The sequence below is a fragment of the Pteropus medius genome, unplaced genomic scaffold (genome assembly GCF_902729225.1).
Source record: "Pteropus medius unplaced genomic scaffold, Ma_sr-lr_union100, whole genome shotgun sequence".
Lineage (NCBI taxonomy): Eukaryota > Metazoa > Chordata > Mammalia > Chiroptera > Pteropodidae > Pteropus > Pteropus medius.
This window is the reverse complement of record NW_024349801.1, coordinates 25,175,373-25,196,402: the sequence shown is the minus strand read 5'-3', so window position 1 is coordinate 25,196,402 and position 21,030 is coordinate 25,175,373. Positions and strand designations below refer to the sequence as shown.

Genomic DNA, 21,030 nt, shown 5'->3' with positions numbered 1-21,030 from the left:
GCCAGGGCTGGTTGGAGGGCGGGCTGCGGTCCGCGAGGTGCGGTTCCCCTGGGTCACACCGCCACTCATCTCCCCTGTGCCCACGTTGGATGCAGCCTTCGGGGCGGAGCGAGGGAACCGCGAGCCCTTCCTGCAGGCGCTGGGCCTGCTCTGGTTCCGCTACCACAATCTGTGTGCACGGAGGCTGGCCCGCGAGCACCCGCACTGGGGGGACGAGGAGCTGTTCCAGCACGCGCGCAAGAGGGTCATTGCCACCTACCAGGTCAGTCGCATGGCATGCCCTCCCACCGTGTCCTGCTCCACAGGAGACTCTGTATTTCCACAGAGCCCTCCATCCTTGACCATCCGCCACCCAGAAACGACCTCTTCCGGGAGGACACCCCTCCCCAGAGAGCTAACGTCTAGGAATAGACCCCGAAATGATAAGGAGACAAAGTGCTACTTACATGAGAGGTTTAACTCCCCCACCGCGAAATCCCCTGTGCCCTTCCGGGACAGGCCTCCACACGTCTCCTGTTTGTTTGAGTTGCCTCTCCCATGACTGCCCCTGCCTGGTTCTCATCTCCCACCTAAGCCTTCCTTGGGCTCAGATCCCTTCTGGCCTGGCAGCTCCAGCACTCGCCTCCTCTTCCCTGTCTCTTGACCCTCAGAACATCGCTCTGTATGAATGGCTGCCCAGCTTCCTGCGGAAAATGCCCCCGGAGTATGCAGGTGATGGGAAAGAGAGGAGGGTGGGAGAGCAAACAGAAGTCTCTTTGGAAGGGGAGAGGTTAGGTGGTTGAGGTTAGGTGGTTTAAGGGCCAAATTTTACTGTCCTCTGTCTTCTCTTCCTCCAGGGTACCGCCCTTTCCTGGACCCGAGCATCTCTCCTGAGTTCCTGGCGGCCTCTGAGCAGTTCTTCTCTACCATGGTGCCCCCTGGCGTCTACATGAGGTGAGGGAGGGCTCAAATATATATATGGAGGGGAGTGTGGGGCGGGTGTCAATTGAGAAAATTTGCCCTAAGGAGTCTTCAGGACAGGATTATCAATCTGAAGTCTTGCCAGTTCCCCCAAGGAACAGCGAATATGGAGGGGAAGAAGAAAAACAATTGTTTAAAAAGTTACGTCATTGTGGCTTTTAAGCACTTTTATGTTAATTTTCTTGCAGCTGGTGTTGATATTAATCCCCCAGTTTAAGATGGGCTAATTGAGGCTCAGAGGATGAGTCACAAAGCCTGCTGATCTGAACCTCAGGTCTTGACAATACACTGGTGGCATTTTTAGTTGTAAGCACAGGACTTCCTGAGGCTTATACACTTTTCGAAGGAAACTGTGATTAACAAAAACGTGTGACAGCTGAAGAAAATACTGGCTTCAAAATAATGAAAAGAGAACTTTAAACTTAAAGCGTACATTTAATTAAATGTATATGAAGCGAAGCATGTTAGTTTATTTTTTACAATTGCATTATAATTTAAAACAATTCATAGGTTAGATTTTCTTACTCTGAAACGGTTTCTGAATATTCCTGATAAGGGCCAAGAATTTATAGCAATTCAGTTATCCATAGGCAAGTAATTTCAAAAGAACAATTAAAAATCCTTTTAAATGTATGTGTATATACACACACATATGACATATAAATGGAGAAAGAGAGAGAAAAAGGAGAGAGAGAAAGAGTGTGTATGCACGTGCAAGTGCCATGGGTGCATTTTTAGTTGTTTGGTCTGATGTGGGGAGAGAGACCTCTCAAAAATTAGATTGTTCAGGTATGTGGTCAGGATTACACATACCACTCCAGGAAAGCAATGGCCTGGGTCCCTGGCTATAGCCTTGGAAACTAGAACTGGTGCTTGACATTAAGACCCTGTGGCATGGCCTCAGTTATCATTCCCCTGCTCCTTGAATTTCAGAAATGCCAGCTGCCACTTCCAGGGGATCATTGATCAGAACTCAAGTGTCTCCAGAGCTCTCCGGGTCTGCAACAGCTACTGGAGCCGAGAGGTCAGAGCTGGGGGTATATATGTAGGTGGATATATGTGTTTTGTGTGTGCATGTGCACACAAGTGCACATGTATAAGGGTGTGTAGTGAAGGTGGGTAGTAGAGCTGAGACAGCCATCTGGGCTGGGCTGGGCTGGGCTATGCTGGAAGAGGCAGCCTGGGAGAACTGAGCCATTACCTCTACCAGTGTCTGAGATGACCAGATAGCTGTACATGGTCAAAAGTCAATCCTCTATTCCCACCTCAAGGCCGTGTGAGAGACAGTAGGGCCTGTGCAAGAGTGGATCTAGATGCAATACTTCATCCTAGGTTTTTCTTCTCCCTTGACAGCTTAGGTTCCCTGTAAGCCTTGGAGTACTCCAGCCATCCCAGCCGCCAAGGAAACTTCCCAATTAGAAACACCTAGGGTAGCATATGAACGTATTTGTGTGGGGTGGGGGCGAAGAGGAAGAAGGGGTTCTGAGATACTGCCAGGGAGAGTCTGTCCATCCAAACCAAGTCAGTGTGGATGAAGAGTATTTATAATTAATTTAAAGCAAAATCAGATACTTTGTGTAGAGTGGTCATAAGAGAGAAAGGGAGGTAGGAGAAAAAGAGAGAAGAGGAAGGCTTAGAATCAGAGTCATGGAGCTGAGCTAAAAGGGACCTCAGTGTCCTCTTAAACCTGTTTTATTATTTTATTAATCTCTAATGCCCTTTTTATTAAGGGAAAGACACTGAGTTTAGGATTTGCCCATCATCATACAGCTGATTAGCAAGGACCAAGACCTAGATTTTCTAGTACCTTTGTCAACCATACTATCAATCTCCTAAAATAGAAGAAATAAAGTTTTTGCTCCCTTGTGCTGTGGAGACCTGTTTCCCAGCAACATGGGCTTTGGATGGGGATATCACTCACCCTGAGTGGGGAATCAGCCTGAAAAGGATGCATACCCACTGGTTTGGTCATGAACAGCAGGACTGGGTGGGCCCAGGACATGGACTGTAGGGTGGAGTGAACCTGGCTGGCCATTAACCACACCCCTCTCCTCTCCCCACCCACATAGCACCCAAACCTACAAAGAGCTGAAGATGTGGATGCGTTGCTGCTGGGCATGGCCTCGCAGATCGCTGAGCGAGAAGACCATGTGGTGGTTGAGGATGTGCGAGGTGAGGCTGAGGCTGTCCCTGCAGGCTGTGCACCCCTGGCCCCTGAAAGCAGGATCAGCTGGAGCTCCAGAGCCAGGCAGGTGGGGGGTATCCAGAGTTGGGAGTTGGCGCTTTCTCTGAGTGCTGGCAAAGGTTCCCTTGTTATGGCTTATGTCCCTCTGGGGCTGATTGGAGCCTGGGGCATGGACTAGAGGGGCTATGGTGGTGCTAAGCTCCCTCAGACTCTCCGGTATCTCATTCCCAGATTTCTGGCCTGGGACACTGAAGTTTTCCCGCACAGACCACCTGGCCAGCTGCCTGCAGCGGAGCAGGGATCTGGGCCTGCCCTCTTACACCAAGGCCAGGGCAGCACTGGGCCTACCTCCTGTTACCAGATGGCAGGACATCAACCCTGCACTGTCCCAGAGTGATGGCACTGTGAGGAGGGGTTGGGCCCCCAAGGGCAGGGTGGGAGAGCCAGGGCACACTGGCCTGAGACACAGAAAATGGGCAGCAAGACCCAGGTACCAGAGACAAGCACCTGGTGAGAGGGGCAGGGCTCACCCAAGTTGAGTTTTCCAGTATCGCCCACCAGGATGGAGGTTCCTAGACTAGCAGGATGCGGCTTTAGACTCTGTGACTGGGCAGACTCAGCAAATGTTTATTGGGCTTCTATTACATGCTAGGCACTTAATAGGCATTTTCTCATTTACTCTTCCCAACGATTCCCTGAGTGGGTATAGAAGGTCCTTGACTCAGGAACAAGTTGTACTTTCATGCACTGATATTCAAGCTGCCTTTGAGGAGTCAGCTGTCACACCTGAGCTATCACCTGCATGAATGGCATTGCCTGCCAACCAGCAGACCAGTTTTAGCTCCTTTACCATCTTGGCACAGCAGCGTTTCTGCAATTTTCTGACTATTTCATTGCTTTTGCCCTTACTATTTTATAATATGATTGGAAAGTAGAAAATCAAAAGGCTGATAAGAAAAAAAAAGTGATACGTGCATGGGGCTCATGTAACTTTGTAAAATTAATGTAAATATAGAAATCTTTGTAAAATTAATGTAAATATAGAAATCACCAGGCATACCCAACATAGCAAATCTTTAGCTTTAACTGGGCCTTGTTGAGATTAAGCTGGCCAAGTGCTTATTTACGTTGTGGAGAAAAGAACTAAAGTAAAGGTCAGGTAGAATATGATGCTCATGTATTGTTGAAGACTGTCTTTAAAAGACAATATATATACAGGGCTTTGATTTTTTAAACTTTTTTTTAGCTCTAAAGAATAGAAACCTTTTCTAATGTATCATTTTGCCATTCAACATTTGCACTGATTTTGATCCTTCAACTTTCATACCTTTTCAAGGATAAGTTACACAGGGGACTCGCTGCCTGTTTCATTCCAACTTTATAAAATAAGCAGCTTAATCTTAATCTCATAATAAATTAATTTATGTAAAGCACTCAGAGCAGTGCCTAGGGCATAATAAGTGAGTTATTGTCAGTGTCATTTATTATTATTATCCCTAAAGCTGATCCCTGGGAACCACCTCTTTGCCTGACGGTGGATGCCTGGTCCTTGTGCTTACTTTTGTCCCTTCTTGGCCCCAGGTGTTGGAGGCCACTGCTGCCCTATACAACCAGGACCTGTCCTTGCTGGAGCTGCTCCCCGGGGGGCTCTTGGAGAGCCATGGGGACCCTGGGCCCCTCTTCAGCACCATAGTCCTTGACCAGTTCGTGCGACTACGGGATGGCGACCGTTACTGGTTTGAGAACACCAGGAATGGGTAAGGCCTGACTGGGCCCCCACTTCAGACTCCACCTCTGCCTGACCCAGACGCTCTGCCTGTGAACAGCCCCCATGAGCCCTTGATTTTCAATTGGCCTCACCCTCTCCCTAGCCCCTCTGAGACTCTCCTCATCTGGATCCCTGGGCCTGTAGGCCTGCATCTCTCTCCCACTGCGAGAACTCTCTACCTCTCCCACCCCCAGGTTGTTCTCTAAGGAAGAGGTCGCAGAGATCAGAAACACTTCCCTATGGGATGTTCTGGTGACCGTCACCAATGTGGATCGCAATGCCCTACAGCCCAATGTCTTTTTCTGGCATACGGGTGAGTGACCAGGGGGTGCTTGAAGGGGTTTGGGGTATGGCACCTCCTTCTTCTTCAGGTATGGATTTGGTTCAGTGCAGCTGGACAGTAGACTCCAAGAGGAGAGTGAGCTGTGATTCTACCCTTGGGAATTTTGGATCTGGGCATCAAGGTTGCCACACACAGCTGTGTATTTTCCCCTTTGCACAGCTTCAGGTGAGGACAGATGCCCAAGTGAGGGCAGGACTGAGACTCAGAGAGACCTGGAGAGGAGACTCACGTTTGTCTGGGATGGGGCTGGGGGTGGGTGGAACATTAGGAGGGCTGAGAGCAGTGAGGACATCCCAACCCCACAGCAGTAATGAAGGAACGTGTGTGTGTGTGTGTGTGGTGTGGGTGATATGCAAGGCAGATGTAACATGGTAGCAACGTGAGGGAGAGACAGAGGTTGAGGTTCATTTTGGACCCCACTTGTTACCCAAGTAGGCAAATACAACATTCTTGGTACAAGGGCAGAAACAACGCAGGAGGAAACAGCCCCCTCCCCTCTGCTACCCAGAGGTGCACCTCCGCCCCTCCCCGCTGCTTTCTGCCATCTTAACTTCCTCAGTAATCCTGTGCCTGAACCTAGCACACTCCAGGACTCTAGCTTTCTCTACCTCCCCAGGAGACCCCTGTCCACAGCCAAGACAACTCAGCACTGAAGACCTGCCAGCTTGTACTCCCCCTGTCATGCGGGACTATTTCAAAGGCAGTGGGTTTGGCTTCGGGGTCACCATTGGGACTCTCTGCTGCTTCCCCCTAGGTAAGCGACGGGCAACGAGGAGCTGAGTGAGAGAAGCAAACTGGGGAGTGGAGTTGGGGTGGTTCCATCTGTGACAACCAACTATAAAGAGTACTGTTCCTCTGTAAAGATGATAAAAACATCAGAGAAGAAAGGGAGGTGAGAAGTGTCTGACCTGCAGATAAGTCAGCTCCAGGGAGGATTACCCCCTTGTTTTCCTGAGGTTCTCCCAGGCGCCATGGGGAATCCACGATCCACAGCTATTTGCAGGAGCCTGGGCCTGGGAAACCATCGGAGTAAAATTCCTTCTGGAGAACCAGGACTGGGATGTACTTGCTAGGGCAAAGGCTTGGGACTTAGTCTTTCATATGGCTGTGTGTGTGTGTGAGGTGTGTGTGTGTGTGTGTGTGTGTCTCTACCAGCAGCCTGGCAGATTGTGTCCAGCCTCTGACTAGGAAGGAAGATGAGTGATGGAAGCAGGGGAAGAGGCTGTGCAGGCATTTTAGATGCTGCCCAAAGCAATCTATGGTATGCAGACCAGCTCCCTGACCAAGGAGCTTCACGATTTCAGACAATTAAATGGACAGACCTAGGACATGGGGAAAGCAGGGGATCTTGCCAAGGAAAGAAGGCTGGTAGAGAAGCCACTGATCTCCCCAGGCCCCCACCTTCCTCTGAGTATCCTACTGCCTCTGCCCTCCCAGTGAGCCTACTCATTGCCTGGATCGTTGCCCAGCTCCGGAGGAGAAATTTCAAGAGGCTCCAGGGCCAGAACTGCCAGAGCATCAAGTCTGAGAAGCTCGCAGAGGGTGTGGAAGGTAGGTCTAGGGCTGGCCAAGGTGGTGGTGGGGAAAACACAACTCAAGGCGACAGCTCCCACCTCCACCTCAGGAAAATGCCTGCCTTTTCTAGGCCTCCAGGCAGCTAGGGCAGGTGGGAAGAGACACTGGGGCATTAGGTAGAAGTTGGACCTGGAGTCTTCCCACCTCCGTAACTCTTCCCAAAGGTCCCAAATAAAGGGAATGTGATAGACTCGTGCAGAGGAGTCACAGGACCCTGACTATATTTTAGGGGGTTACCGTGACTCACAAATCCCCAAGAACTGCTACTTTGTGCAATTTACACTAAAATTTCAGGCAACAGAAAGTAATGAAGGTCTAGTGTCAGACTGGCTAAGGATCGGAATCTTAGTTCCGCCAGCTGGGCCTTAGTCAGACTTTTAAATTTCTCTAAACTTATTTTTCCTTATCTGTAAAATACGAATAATAATAGCACTCACCTCATAGATTTATGAAGATTAAATGAACTTGTTCATGCAAGAGACTTGGTAAGTATTGGGCACAGAAAACACTCAGAAAATGTGAGGTACTCTTTTTATGAGCTAGAGGCACAGCAGGACTATTGAGGAGGAGCTGATGCTCCGTACCCAAGAAGGAGTAAAGCGCTGTGGAGGCCTTGGTCTAACTCCAGCCCTGAGTGGGCCTTCCTCCAAACGTGCCTTGGGCAGGACAGGCCCTGGGGGCCCAGTGAGCCCCAGCTGAACCAGCCCTATCTCTCCCTAGCATTGGAATGGCAGGGCCACAAGGAGCCCTGCCGGCCTGTGCTCGTGCACCTGCAGCCTGGGCAGATCCGGGTTATGGATGGCACGCTCTCTGTACTCCGCATCATCCAGCTGCGGCCCCTGCATCAGGTCAACCTCATCTTGTCCAGCAACCGTGGATGCCGCACCCTGCTGCTCAAGATCCCCAAGGAGTATGACTTGGTATGGCCCAGCTGGCCCCTGGCTCCTTACCCACAGCCACAGCCAGGGAGGCAGCCCCAGGGAAAGGAAAGAGCACTGGACCAGGCAGGGTTCCTGGCTTCTAGTCCCTGGCTGAAGTACTTGATAGAGAGATAAACTTGAGCACGTTTGTCCTGCTCTGGGCCTGCTGGATGATATAATCTCCACAGTCCCCTCTTACTCAGTCTGTCTTCTCTCTTTCTAAGGATATTGTAGCAGGTTCTAGCTGGGAGTCCTTGGAAGAAGCTGGGCTCTCTTTCCTGTCCCCTGATTTCAGGCTCCAGTGAATTGTTAGAGATTTTGGAGGGACCTTAATCAGAGGCTAATCTTTAGCACCAAGTGTCTGGCTCACCATTTTCTTCATCTTTGGGCCTTCCTGCCTTCCCTTTCCTTCGCCGGTATGGAATAGAGAGGGAAGAATGGTTTCGTACACATGCCTTTGAATGCTACCTCTGCAGCTATAAACAAACCACTTAACCACACTAAGCCTAGGATAACAATATCCCTTTTTGCAAAGGCTCTCTTTCCAGTGGCCCTTGACAAAATTCATGTAAAGCTCCTTGCTTCAAGAGACCTTGACAAATGGTTGCTCTCTTTCCCCTGCCTCCATAGGTGCTACTATTTAACCTGGAGGAAGAGCGGCGGGCACTGGTGGAAAACCTTCGTGGGGCTCTGAAGGAGAGTGGCCTGAACTTCCAGGAGTGGGAGCTGCGGGAGCAGGAGCTGATGAGGGCAGCTGTGACTCGGGAACAGCGGAGCCACCTCCTAGAGACCTTTTTCAGGCACCTTTTCTCCCAGGTGTGTATGTTGGATGAGATCTGTCCTTACGGGTGTGCCTGTGGTGATGCCCTTAACTGTGTGAGACCATGGGGGTGACTCCAGGGAAAGTCAGAAACCTTGAGTTCTCAGCTAAAAATCAACTCCACTGAGATTTTGGCCAAGTCACCTGACCTTTCTACAAATAGATGCTCCTGCCCCCATCCCAATCCTGCCCCTACCTGAGAGACTCCAGAGAGGCAATGCCTAAGAAGGGGTTTATTTGCATGTGTCACTTATATCTCCCCTCAGGGCTCTCCAGGCTCTCTGCCCTCACTTAGTTCCCAAAAGGCTGCAGAAACCTAGGGCAAGACAGATGGTGTGGGATATGAGAGCCCTTGGTTATTCCTCCTTGGGGGAGGACAGCTGCCAGAGGCCTCCATGCTGCATTAGCGCCCACCTTGCAGACTTCTGAGAACTATTGAGAGAATGTGGGGAAGCAAGGTAGGAAGAGAAATGCAAGGACTTGAGTCCATATCTGGCATAAAAAGTAAAGGCAGCCTTGGGAGCAGAACCGTGGAGAGGAGAAACTTGGGAGATACAAGATAAATACAGTATGGGCTCTCACTGAAGGAGTTTATCATCTCACTGGGGAGATAGAATGTGTACAGAAAGGGAGATAACCGGCAAAGAATGACAGCTACAAAAGTGGCCCAGGAAATAAGTGGTCTAGGAGTTCAGAAAAGGTAGTGAGGCTGCAGGTTTGTGTAAAGTCATGGTCGTGAGATCTGGCAAGGATTTGGCTTAGAAGGAAGGAGCAGGAAGGACTGAGTAGAGATGCCCAGCAGGAGGGCAAAAAATGAGTGAGGAGGTGCAGGGCTGGCTAGCTGCAGAGAGGCTTCATGAAGGAAGCTGCCATTTAATGGTCATTTACTGTGTGCATATGATTTAATGTCATTTACACCTTAAAGAAGTTGAACTTGAATATACATTAAAATGGAGGGTCCTACAGCCGAGGCGACTCATTGCCAAGGTCTGGGCAGGACCTGGGCACCTCCACGCAGTTCAAGATTTGCCAAGGCTACGAGAACTCCCTTTGCTGGGAGGTGAGAGTATGCTACTATATCCTGGGGGTAGCTGCCAACCCTTTCCATCTGCACAGTGCTTTCAGTTTTCCAAATATTTTCCATAAAACCTCTCTTGTTGATTCTCACAATAACCCTGTGAGATAAGTAGGGCAGATGAGGAAATGAATGCCAGACAACTGAAGACTTGCCTGAGGCCACACAGCCAGTGGGTGGCACAGTTGGGACATGAACCTGGGTCTCTTGCCTCCAGCCCTAGGCTCTTTCAAGCAACAAGGTTTATCTCATGAAACCACAGCCAGGCTTTAAGTAGGGACTTCCAGTTGATAGGCAGGAAAGACAGGTGTTATGGTTTGCAAGCCTGCCTGCTTTCCTCACTGTTTTCCTTATGCTGGGGCAGCCCCTTACATAAGGTGGGCTGGAGATGGCCCGTGATGAGAATTTCCCCTTCCCAAGCACAACTTTTTCTCAATCTAGCTGAGGCTTTTTCTTAGTCAAAACTTCTTTGGAGTAAGAGCAACCCACTCAAGCTAATTGTGACAAAAGGTGAATTGACTCCAAGGATATATCAATGTCTCAGGAATTCCAAAGGGAGAACTGTGAGCTGGCCTGGAAAGGACCAGGAAAAGGAAAGCTGTCAGCAAACAGGGCCCCTTCTCTCTCAGGTTGCTCCTGTTTTCTCTTTGTCTCTGCTTCCCTCTGTCTCTGTGTCTCTGACCACTTGGAGGAACAGGGTGGTCCACAACTTCTGAGTTTTCTTGTGCTCATGTCAAGACAGACCTGGGACCTCTCAGTCTCAGTCAAGATCTGGTATAATCACTGGTATAATCGACTAATGCACAGAGCCAGAGTTTTGTAAAACAAATGGCTAGAGAGACCACCTGCAGGGCTTATGGGGTAGTGCTTAGGTGAGGGGGCAGTAGTGCTAGGCAGACATCTTAGAAGGTGGTTCTCACAAGCCCAAGCCTCCAGTGGCCTTCAAGTCAAGGAACCCCTGGCTCCTTCTCTCCCTCCCTCTGCTGCTGCCCGGGTGCAGGTGCTGGACATTGACCAGGCAGATGCAGGGACCCTGCCCCTGGACTCATCACAGAAGGTGCAGGAGGCCCTGACGTGTGAGCTCAGCAGGAACGAGTTTGCTGAGTCCCTGGGCCTCAAGCCCCAGGACATGTTTGTGGAGTCCATGTTCTCTCTGGCCGACAAAGATGGCAATGGCTACCTGTCCTTCCGGGAGTTCCTGGACATCCTGGTGGTCTTCATGAAAGGTAAGGGAGGAAGGAGTGATTTCCCAGATAGAAGAAGATGGAAGGGGATGGAGACTGAGGCTGGAGTGTAGCTGACTTGTTGGAGATGGGGAAGCACGGGGGCCAGGACGCTAGCCATGGCAGGTATCTGGGAGTGCCCAGGTAACGGTCAAGAAGCAGAGTGACCCCGCACTGTGTCCAGCAGTGGATCATACTAATACGAGGTCCCTTCTGGCCAGCCTAGGGCTTAGGCCAGTGGGCTGGGGCTCTCATGGGGTCCTCCTTTTCCCAGGTTCCCCGGAGGAGAAGTCTCACCTTATGTTCCGCATGTACGACTTTGATGAGAATGGTCTCATTTCCAAGGATGAGTTTATCAGGATGCTGAGGTTGGTCCTATGAGACAGCCAGGACAGTGGGCCAGAGCAAGGACTGCTAGGGGAAAGGGTTGGGACATCAAAGAGGAAGCCAGAGGGTAAAGAGCAGGGGCCTCCTCACCCATATAGCCAGAGACTGTTACAGCTAGGATGGGGCTCGGGATTTGGCCAGTCAAGCCCCTTCTTCCGCGTGGGCCCTGAAGGCCTGCTGGGATGGCCAGTGAGCTCTTGTGTCTAGGCCCCAGGCTTCTTGTCAGGGCCTGATGGTTCCCCTCCCCTGACCCCAGGTCCTTCATTGAGATCTCCAGCAACTGCCTGTCCAAAGCCCAGCTGGCTGAGGTGGTGGAGTCCATGTTCCGGGAGTCGGGCTTCCAGGACAAGGAGGAGCTGACATGGGAGGACTTCCACTTCATGCTACGGGACCATGACAGTGAGCTCCGCTTCACGCAGCTCTGTGTCAAAGGTGAGGTGGCCTGGAGGCAGGGTTGGCTTATCCATTAGGCACAGCGGGCGTAGTGCATAGGACTCCATGGAAATGTTTTCATTTCTTTTACAATTAGAAGAATGAATATAATAATAATAAATACATAATAATGTATCCAGCCTGGAGTATATTCTTTACATCAACACAGTTATAAAATATAAATTTTTAAAATTTATTTAAAAATGGGCCTAGAAAGGCAACAGTGCCTAGGACCCACAAAAGTCATAATATGGCCCTTCTGGTGGGGTGGACAGGGTCAGGATGAGCTGAGGAATGGCAGCTGGAATTCTGCTTCCTTGTCAAAGGCCCCTGTGCTTGGTGCCCAGTACAGGAAGGAAACAGAGTCTCCTTGTTACAGCTCTACCTGGGCCATACCCACCTCAGCTGGGCTGCCTGGTGGTGGTGGGTGCTCTTGGTTTTGTTTGCCACGTTATCCTCCGGAGGAGTGTTCAGTAAATCTTTGCTGAGTGCATGGAGTCCCACTTCTGTTGTCCCTCCCCCACTTCCTGCCCCACCTGCATCTGACTCAGGTGGGTGGGGGCTAGAATCAGGGTGAAGAGGGTGCTTAGAGCAGGCAGAAAGACTGACTGTGTCCTGATGTGAGCTGCTATGGTGTCTTCACAGCCTGGGATTCTCATGGGGCATGTTCGGACTGAACTCAGCCCCTCCCGGGATTATGAGAACCTGGGGCAACCGCACAGTCTAGATGGGGGAGAGGGGTGAGTTAGACAAGCATAGCTGGGCCTCTGGTCAAGGCTTTCCCTGCCCAGGGTGGGAGGAGGGTTAGCAGAGTCCAGACCCAGCGCTCTAGATTCTGCAGCTTTTCACTTTTCCTAGGCAGCCAGGGTAGAGCAGGAACAGGTGCCCGAAGTGAGCCCAGGCCAGAGTCCCAGGGATAGTCAGCCTCTGGGGTGGCGGGAGGCCCAGGCTTGGGGAAGCACTAAATAGAGGGTTAGCATTGAGCATCGTTTTGTTTGGTTTTTAATTGTTATTTTGTTGTTCCCTCCAAATATAACGTTGAAAAATTTTAAATCTACAGAAAAGGTACGAGAATAGTACAAGGAGCATCCCTTTACCCTTCTTACCTTCCACCTAGATTTGCCATTTGTTACCATTTTGCTACATTTGCTGTTTGCTGAGGCATTTGAGAAGATAGACATCAATGCTCCGTTTTAAATATACTGTTTTCATTAAATTCAGCTTAATCATTTTTGGCCTCTGGCTTATAGACCAGGGTATCTTCAGGATTGGTTTCACACTTGGAAGTGACCTGCAAATTCCCAGGCCTCTCGTGAGAACCTGGATTTGCAACTCAGTCCTGCCCTGCCCCTCCATGCAATGGGTGGCTCCAGGAAGGGTTTTTGCCCCGACATTTTCTCATGAACATTTCAAACACAGAAAAGTAGAAAGAATTTTATAGTGATGTCCCATATATGTACCACCTAGATCCTACATTTAACTCCTGGGAGGTTTTAAGCTGGAGGGTTGTTACGGTTTTGTGGCAGAATGGTCTTAACAGGTAGGTTGCATATGATACCTGAACTCTACCCTATAAGCCTGATTCCAGTTCCAGGAGTGAGACTGAAGGTAGACATGCATTCAGGGGAGCCTGCTGGCCAACTTTGTTTAAAGCCTTCTCTCTGTCCACCCGTGGGTGGGTCTAGCTCCCACTGGGGGCATGGGCTGAGGCTGGGGAAACCAGAGGCAGGGTACTGGCCAGGGACTCTCTATAGAATCTGGACATGGGGTGAATACTGTGCATTTGAGCCAGGTCCTTCTGGGCTCTGGGCCCTGAGCTGCTCCCTAGCCCAGCTCTGTGTTGCAGGGGTGGAGGTGCCTGAAGTCATTAAAAACTTCTGCCGAAGAGCCTCCTACATCAGCCAGGAGAAGCTCTGGTAAGTCTTCATCTGGGAATATTGGAGGGAGGGTTGGAGTGGGGAGTTGGATTTTCTCTCCCCAGAATGTCTGGGATCAGGGCCCTCACTAGCCCACTTTGTGCCTTCATACAAATTAGAAAAAGGCATTTCTTACTCTCAGCAGACACAGCCCTGCACCAGGGAGAGCAGAGAGCCTGCTGGATTTCAGCACTTACCTACGGCCTGGGTTAGATGCCCTGGTGAAGGGTGCAGCCATAGTTGACAGCCTTGGCTGGGACCCACAGGATGTGACTCATTCTCTCTCTAGAACTCTGGGAATCCTGCTGTCCCCTGGCTTAGGTAACCAAGGTCCTATTTCCCATATTCCTGTCCTAGTCCCTCTCCCAGAGTGAGTGCTCGCTGTCTCCGCAGTGATGTTGAGGTGGAGCTGACACCACAGAGACTGCAATGCCCCATGGACACGGACCCTCCTCAGGAGATTCGACGGAGGTTTGGCAAGAAGTACGCCTGCTCTTCCCCTTAAGCAGTTCATTCATCTTTACACCCTGCATACACTGATTACTTGGTGCCAGGTTCTGTGCTAAGCACTGGGGGTGCAGGCAGCATGAATCATTCCTGCCCAAGAACATCTCGGTCTGATAAGATAGTCTGGCACATTAATAATTACAATGCCCCGCTGATGAATGTTATAATAGTGGGAAAGAGCAAGGGGTTTCGGAGCTCAAGAAGTTCTAATCTCTGCCTGGGAGGTCAGGGAAGGCTTTCTGGAGGAGGTGCCCTTTGCACCTCCAGTAAAGGATTAGAACAGAGCGAGTGAAGAGTTGAGAGCTACAGACTGGGAGGAGCGAGGGCTGTCTGAGTGTGACTGGGATCTGGGGTAGATGGAGTGCATCCACTGGGATGAACTGATCAAGTGACCACTGGGATATCGTCCTACCATGAGGAGTGTAGTATAGGCTTTAGGGTCTGAACTCTGCTTGACTTGAGTAACTCGGCACTCCTTTCTCCCCTCTGGGAAGCTGCTGCACTGGCGTTAGGTCCTTACCTGAGAGCCAAGACTTCCTGTCTGTCTTGCAGGGTGACGTCGTTCCAGCCCCTGCTGTTCACCGAAGCTCACCGTGAGAAGTTTCAACGAAGCCGGCTCCACCAGACTGTGCAGCGCTTCAAGCGCTTCATCGAGAACTACCGGCGCCACATCGGCTGTGTGGCGGTGTTCTACACCATTGCTGCAGGCCTTTTCCTGGAGAGGGCCTACTGTGAGTGACGGCCGCGAGGGTGGGGACAGGACTTGAGAAAACTGATAGCCCTGGGGATGGGGCCTGCGGTGAATGACAGATGGACCTGGGCCAGGCCTTGAAATAAGTGACAGTTCGGGGGCGGGGCCTACTGAGTGACCGCTGAGGGGAGGACAAGCCTTGCAATGTGATAGCCCTGAGGGCGGGGCGTACTGTGAGTGACAGACAGCCCCGCGGCGGGGCCGCAGTAAGTGATAGCCTTGCGGGCAGGGCCTCCTGTGGGTGCGTGGACCTGCTTAAATAAAGACCGGGGAGGTGGTTGTGAGTGGCGGCTGGACAGAGCCTGCGGTTGACCTCCCTCAGCAGCGCTCTCTCCTCTGCACTGCTTCCTCCTTACCCACCGCAGATTACGCCTTTGCCTCGCCATCCTCGGGGATTGCAGAGACCACCTTTGTGGGCATCATCCTGTCGCGAGGCACGGCCGCCAGCATCTCCTTCATGTTCTCCTACATCCTGCTCACTATGTGCCGCAACCTCATCACCTTCCTGCGAGAGACCTTCCTCAACCGCTACGTGCCCTTCGACGCCGCAGTGGACTTCCATCGCCTTATTGCCTCCACTGCCATCGTCCTCACAGGCAGGGCCTGGGAATCCCGGGGATCCTCTCCATGTCCTCCTGCCCCTTGCTGGCTTCCCCTCCCCTAAGAGCCTCCTCCTTTCTACCTGCACTTAACTTGAGTGTAAGTCTTGGATGTCCTTCTCATAGGGATGGAGGTGGCCTCAGCGATGGTGTGAAGTAAGCCCAGGAGCCCCTCATTACCCCACCGGGGCCTCTTCTCATGCTTTCGAGGCCACCTCACCAGCCTCCAGCTGACGAGTGAACTTCTAATACACAATTTAGACTCAAGTGGTTGTGTTCATGGATGGTGTGTGTATGGGGCATAGGAAGGAACAGGAAGTTCATTAGAGGTCAGAAGTCCAGACCCTAAGGTCTTTCTTCAGGCCCCTAACTCCAGCTGGCTGGAGTCCTCCACCTAAGGCTGAATGGGTTGAGCATCCCCACCCACCTGCCCCCAGGCTCATCCCCACCCTGTCTGGTCTTCCTTAGTCTTACACAGCGCTGGCCACGTGGTGAATGTGTACCTGTTCTCCATCAGCCCACTCAGCGTCCTCTCCTGCCTCTTCCCTGGCCTCTTCCATGATGACGGGTGAGAGAAAGAGAAGGAAAGAGAGATGGGGGGAGGAGAGGTATTATTTGTGGGTGGAAAGAAGCAAATTCTCTTGGGTCAGAGGAAAGTGTCACCTTCCAAGTTATAGGACAGACAATGACCAGCTTGAGCCCCCAGCCCAAAGTCAGCAGAAAGAGAGACTGGTGACTAGGTTGGGGGTGCCTCGTCTGGAGGGTCTTTTCTGGAAGTCCCAGACATCTCTCAGGATCCTTCCTTGCGTTCCCTTCCCCACAGGTCTGAGTTCCCCCAGAAATATTACTGGTGGTTTTTCCAGACTGTTCCAGGTGAGAGCCCTCTCTGCTCTATGAATTTCTGGGTCTGGCTCCAAGCTCCAGGGTCTGGGTTCTGTCTACCACAGGGCAGCCCAGTGGTATTCTCTGGGCTCTCATGGTGAGTCAGGCTCTGCCCTGTCGGGGGTAGGAAACTGCTTTCTGGTCCTTCTTTCAGGAGCTTGGCTGGGCCCCCACCCCAACCCTGAACTCATTCTTCCCTCTGTGGAATGGGAGCTGTCCCCTTCCACTCCCCCCAACACGCACACACACCTACCATGACAGTGGCTCTGAGGAATGCTGTGCCCCAGCTACATAGGGAAGGACCAGGCTCTTTGTCAAGCCTGGCAGACTCCACTCCCCAACCTTATCCCCACCCCCTTTTAGTCTGTCTTGACAAGGGCTGTTTAGGGGCATATATTCCTTACTCCCCAAAATCACCCATTTTAGAACAATTAGCTGTAAATCTATTCAAACACTTCTTGAACCTATTTATATTTTCAGTCTGTTCCCTCTTTAGGGTAACACGTTTTCTACACTTGCTCTTCTGTGGAACACAGCACGGTTTATTTTATTTTATTTTATTTATTTATTTTTAAATCCTAAAATGATCTGCTTTGAACTTCAGGGAGTGCTTGCTAATTCTCACACACTGGGATTTGGAGGATAAGGCTGCATTTACACTCTCCCTTCCGTTCTGTACTTTACAGGCTTTGGTTAGATCCCTTCTTAACCTCTGCTTTTCCATACTGCAGGGTTCTAATCTTCCTAATTTCTGCCTCCCTCCTTCTTGATCACTTGAGGGACCATTCTCTGGCTCCAGTATCGCCCTCCTGTATAGCCCAGGCTTGGGATTCCCTATGAGGAGGTGCCTTGCACCAACTCCCGGCTGAACTCATGAGGGCTCTGGTGGTGGCACTTACTCACCAGTGCTTATGTTGTGTGCTGTAGTAGCCAAATGGAGTGCTGCAGGGACACTGACCAAGCCTTGTGTCCATGAGGGCAGGGCCTGCAATGTCCAGATTCCAGCCCAGAGGGCCCAGAGTAGACATAATGTGCATTCATTCATTCAGCACACATTTATAAAAGGTCACAGTGTGCCAGACCCCATACTAGGCACTAGGATTCAGTGGTGAACTAGCCTAGCCTGGTCCCTGTTCTTGTGGATCTTGAGAGTCAGAAAAGTGACAGACATAAAAAAAATAATGACATGTGCCCAATCTCGTCTGATCTCGGAAGCTAAGCAGGGTCGGGCCTGGTTAGTACTTGGATGGGAGATCACGTAGGAAGACCAGGTGCTGTAGGCAAAAAAAAAAAAAAAAAAAAAAGACACAGGTACTTAAAAAATAACAATAGTGACAAGGTTCTATGAAGGACAAGTAAGGTCTGTTGAAGTGGGAAGGTACCTGTGATCTGTGGTGTTGGAGAAGAGGAACAGAGGAGGATACTGGGGCTTTTCCCATCCCCTCCAAGGGCAGTGGAGTAGAAAAGGGACCCAGACTCTTGGCAGCCTCAGAACAGCCCTACTCCTTTGCCCTTCACTGCTTGTTCATTTTGCAGGCCTCACGGGGGTCGTAATGCTCTTGGTCCTGGCCATCATGTACGTCTTCGCCTCCCACCACTTCCGCCGCCGCAGCTTCCGGGGCTTCTGGCTGACTCACCACCTCTACATTTCACTCTACGTCCTGGTGAGGGCTTTTGGCTCTAAGACAGGGTCTGGGCAAGATGATCCCAGAGAGGCAGTGAGGGCTGACACATCAGTTCTCCATCCCCTTAGTTATTTCAAGTATCCCCTTCATTTTTCACTTAAAAGGTGGAGATTATAGTATGGGACTCTCGAGTAGACCGACCCTAATATGCAGCACTTGGGAGATGGACTCCCTGGCGTGGGTTTTGCAGTAGCAGCCCTACCAGGCTGACCTACATTCCTTGTAAACACTCCCACATCATTCGTGCCCAGCCAATCTTTCCCCACTATGGGTGGCTGGTTTAGCTCCTGGATGGACAGCCTACACTCAAGGGAGCATGGCACACAGTGAGATTGGGATTGGATCTGTCTGTTGGAAGGATGCAGGAGTCTAAGCTTCAAGCTGGCCTCACACCCTGTTGTGGATGTGGTTGAGTCTGAACTGTACTTTTCACTCTATCCACTTTTTTTTCTCATCCTGTTTCCTAGGCTATTAGGCGGCAGCTAAATGCCACCTATAAAGTTAATAAGCGTGCTCAAAATGTCTTCACTTAGACTGTTGATAAAAAATGGATTTTTAAGATTCCATCTGTCCTCTTTCCCTCTCCTTAATCTGGACTCCTGCCTCCATCCCTTCTCCTGTACTGTTCCCTTCACCTTTCCCAGCTGATTTGCCATCAGCTGCTTCAGAACTGACTCTGATCTGTGCCCCTGTGTCATGACTGTGCTTGGCCTGCCTTTCTCATGGACACATGTAGTTCCCCAAAGGTCACCCTGACAGTCTTGTTTAGAAGCTGAACTAAGTCCCAAGTCTCCTAAATCCCCAACGGTGACAGCTTGGCTGCCAGCATTCAAAAAGTGCAGAGCCCATATGGCTTCCCTCTCTACCACCTAGCTCCAGGCAGAACTATGTGCAGGACTGCTCTTGTCCTGAAACAGACTGAGAGAACCCCTGTGGTCAGCCCTGCCTTCTCCCTAGTGCAGTTCTATCCTCACTGATTGGTAGGAAGGTCTGTTTCTATCTTGCCTGAGGCTCAGCACTTCACGGTTCTGAAGATGACTACCCCTCCTTGGCTTAGGTTGTTTCGTAGAACTGATGATGTTTGTTTCCAAAGAAATCTCTCTCTTCTTTGGAAGCTGTGGCTAATTTATTCCTCCCTCTCTACCTTCTTAGTAATGGGTGGAGCCCTAGCAACCTGGGTTACTATTTCTATTAGGGGTAGAGGTGATGTTCTTGTTCCTGGTGAAAAAGCAGCTTCTTTGAACTAGATGGGAAACCCAGAAGAATAGCCAGACTGGCTCCCTGAAACCAAGACCCCTTTCTGATTTATCCCTAATTTGGGGGATCACTGGAGTTCAGAACTACCCTTCCTGCCAGTGAGGAAGTCAGCAGCTCAGAAAGGTGCAGGCTCCTCTCCTGGGCAACTTGGAAGTGTCTCCCCTGCGGGGAGATCAGGGCCCAAACCACCTGCTTCTTTACCATTTATTCCATTAGGCCACTTGACCTCAGGCAGAAAGAGAAGTTACAAGTAAAGGACTCAGTGTGGCGTAGGCCCTGAGGAAAGATGTCCAGGCTCCTGATCCAGGCTGGAGAGGGCGGGACGAGCACAGCAGAAGCTGAGCTGGCAGGATGCTCCCCCGGCTCCTCAGCCAACCATGAGTCTGCAGTGGCTTTGTGGTTTAAAAGTAGAGCCAACACCAAATGGAGTGTATAAACAAGGAACATGAAATCACCCTGACATTGTTCTCAGCCTGGTTAGATGCTCAGAAAGCCTTGGGGTTGGGTGTGGGCTCCACAATGAAAGAGAAACCTGGGGAATCAGAGCCAGTTCAGAGGAGAGCCCAGAGAGTTTTAAGTTAGTCCTGTGGGGAAAGGCTCAAGAATTCAGAACACTCTGCTGGAGGAAGGAAGAGCTGAATGAGGAACCAGAGTTTAGTTTAACAATTATGTGTTGAGGGTCTGTTCTGTCTTATCTCAGTGCTGCGCTCTGCAGAGGAAGGGGAGACTCTAAATTCTACCCTCAGGAACTTAGGATTTGTTGTAGAGATAAGTGCCATGCATGTGAAATGCTCAAAATGAGCAGACAATACAGGATTAACTGTTGAGCCAAGTATTCCAAACAGTAAGTTACAAGAGCCCATTGAAGGGAGTTTTATTTGGGCCAAACTGGTTAGGGAAGACTTTGGGGAGAAGATGGGAATTGAGCCAAGCCCTAAGGAGAGATAAGCTAAGGTTTGACAGGGCAGAGTGGAAGCTGAATTGCATTCCAGGTACAAGGGAGGGAGGGCATGGGCACAGGTGCAGAGGTGGGAATGATGATAAAATATTCAGGGCACAGAGGAGACAGACCTAGCTGTGGATGGCCACAGGGCATTAGGTGGTGGCAAGCCAGACATGGTGAACCTGTGTGGGCTGGGCTGAAGCTGAGGGACTGTGACTCAGCTGAGAGGTCACGCCATATGGGAGAGCATAGAAAGAGCAGAGCAGAGAGGAAAAAAATAAGGCTTGGGCGACATGCAGGATTGGGGTGGGGAAAGGGACAGAGGCAGTGTAGGAGATGGAAAGTGAGTGGCTTGAGAGGGAAAGTAGAATGTTGTTGCAGAAGTAGCAAGGAGGGGGTGGTCACTATGCCACAGGCTGCTAAGGATGGGAGTGAAAGTGGTCTGAAAAGAGACCTTGGGCTTTGGCCATTCAGGAGCCTTCAGTGAGCAGGTCCTGAGAAGAGGTAGAGGCAGGAGCCAGACTGACTAGACTCAGAGCAAGCAAGTGAGAAGAATGGGGCAAGTAGTGCCTGACCAGCTTGTTGGGAAAAGAGCCAGAACTGGACGATACCTATTAGTTATTTCATAGAAAAGAGGGATTGGTTATGTATTCTTAGACTCCGAAGGCACATGATAAATTGGGGGAAACTCCTTTCATTGACTCAACTGTTATTGAGTGCCTACCGTGTGGCAGGCAGAAACTGCAAGGAGCTGAGAGTCTAGTGGCAAATAAAATGGACGCTGTCCCTACTCCTACAACAG

At 50.7% G+C, this 21,030-nt stretch overlaps 1 protein-coding gene across 2 annotated transcripts in view; it reads left to right on the top strand.

Annotated features, from left to right (window-relative positions):
* The window catches only part of DUOX1 (dual oxidase 1), a 31,935-nt gene that overhangs the window by 6,218 nt on the left and 4,687 nt on the right, over positions 1-21,030 (top strand). Inside the window, exons 7-28 of one of the 2 annotated variants that reach the window (XM_039888244.1) lie at positions 96-262; positions 651-711; positions 837-933; positions 1,894-1,984; positions 3,030-3,132; positions 3,377-3,549; positions 4,727-4,902; positions 5,108-5,226; positions 5,873-6,010; positions 6,694-6,807; positions 7,552-7,751; positions 8,382-8,567; positions 10,647-10,872; positions 11,144-11,237; positions 11,513-11,688; positions 13,535-13,604; positions 13,998-14,087; positions 14,664-14,842; positions 15,228-15,458; positions 15,930-16,029; positions 16,285-16,334; positions 17,880-18,007. In XM_039888244.1, coding sequence (XP_039744178.1) covers positions 96-262; positions 651-711; positions 837-933; positions 1,894-1,984; positions 3,030-3,132; positions 3,377-3,549; positions 4,727-4,902; positions 5,108-5,226; positions 5,873-6,010; positions 6,694-6,807; positions 7,552-7,751; positions 8,382-8,567; positions 10,647-10,872; positions 11,144-11,237; positions 11,513-11,688; positions 13,535-13,604; positions 13,998-14,087; positions 14,664-14,842; positions 15,228-15,458; positions 15,930-16,029; positions 16,285-16,334; positions 17,880-18,007 — 2,969 coding nt within the window. Of the gene's footprint in view, positions 1-95; positions 263-650; positions 712-836; positions 934-1,893; positions 1,985-3,029; positions 3,133-3,376; positions 3,550-4,726; positions 4,903-5,107; positions 5,227-5,872; positions 6,011-6,693; positions 6,808-7,551; positions 7,752-8,381; positions 8,568-10,646; positions 10,873-11,143; positions 11,238-11,512; positions 11,689-13,534; positions 13,605-13,961; positions 14,088-14,663; positions 14,843-15,227; positions 15,459-15,929; positions 16,030-16,284; positions 16,335-17,879; positions 18,008-21,030 lie in introns of both variants that reach the window. The other variant, XM_039888243.1, reaches the window with a different exon arrangement.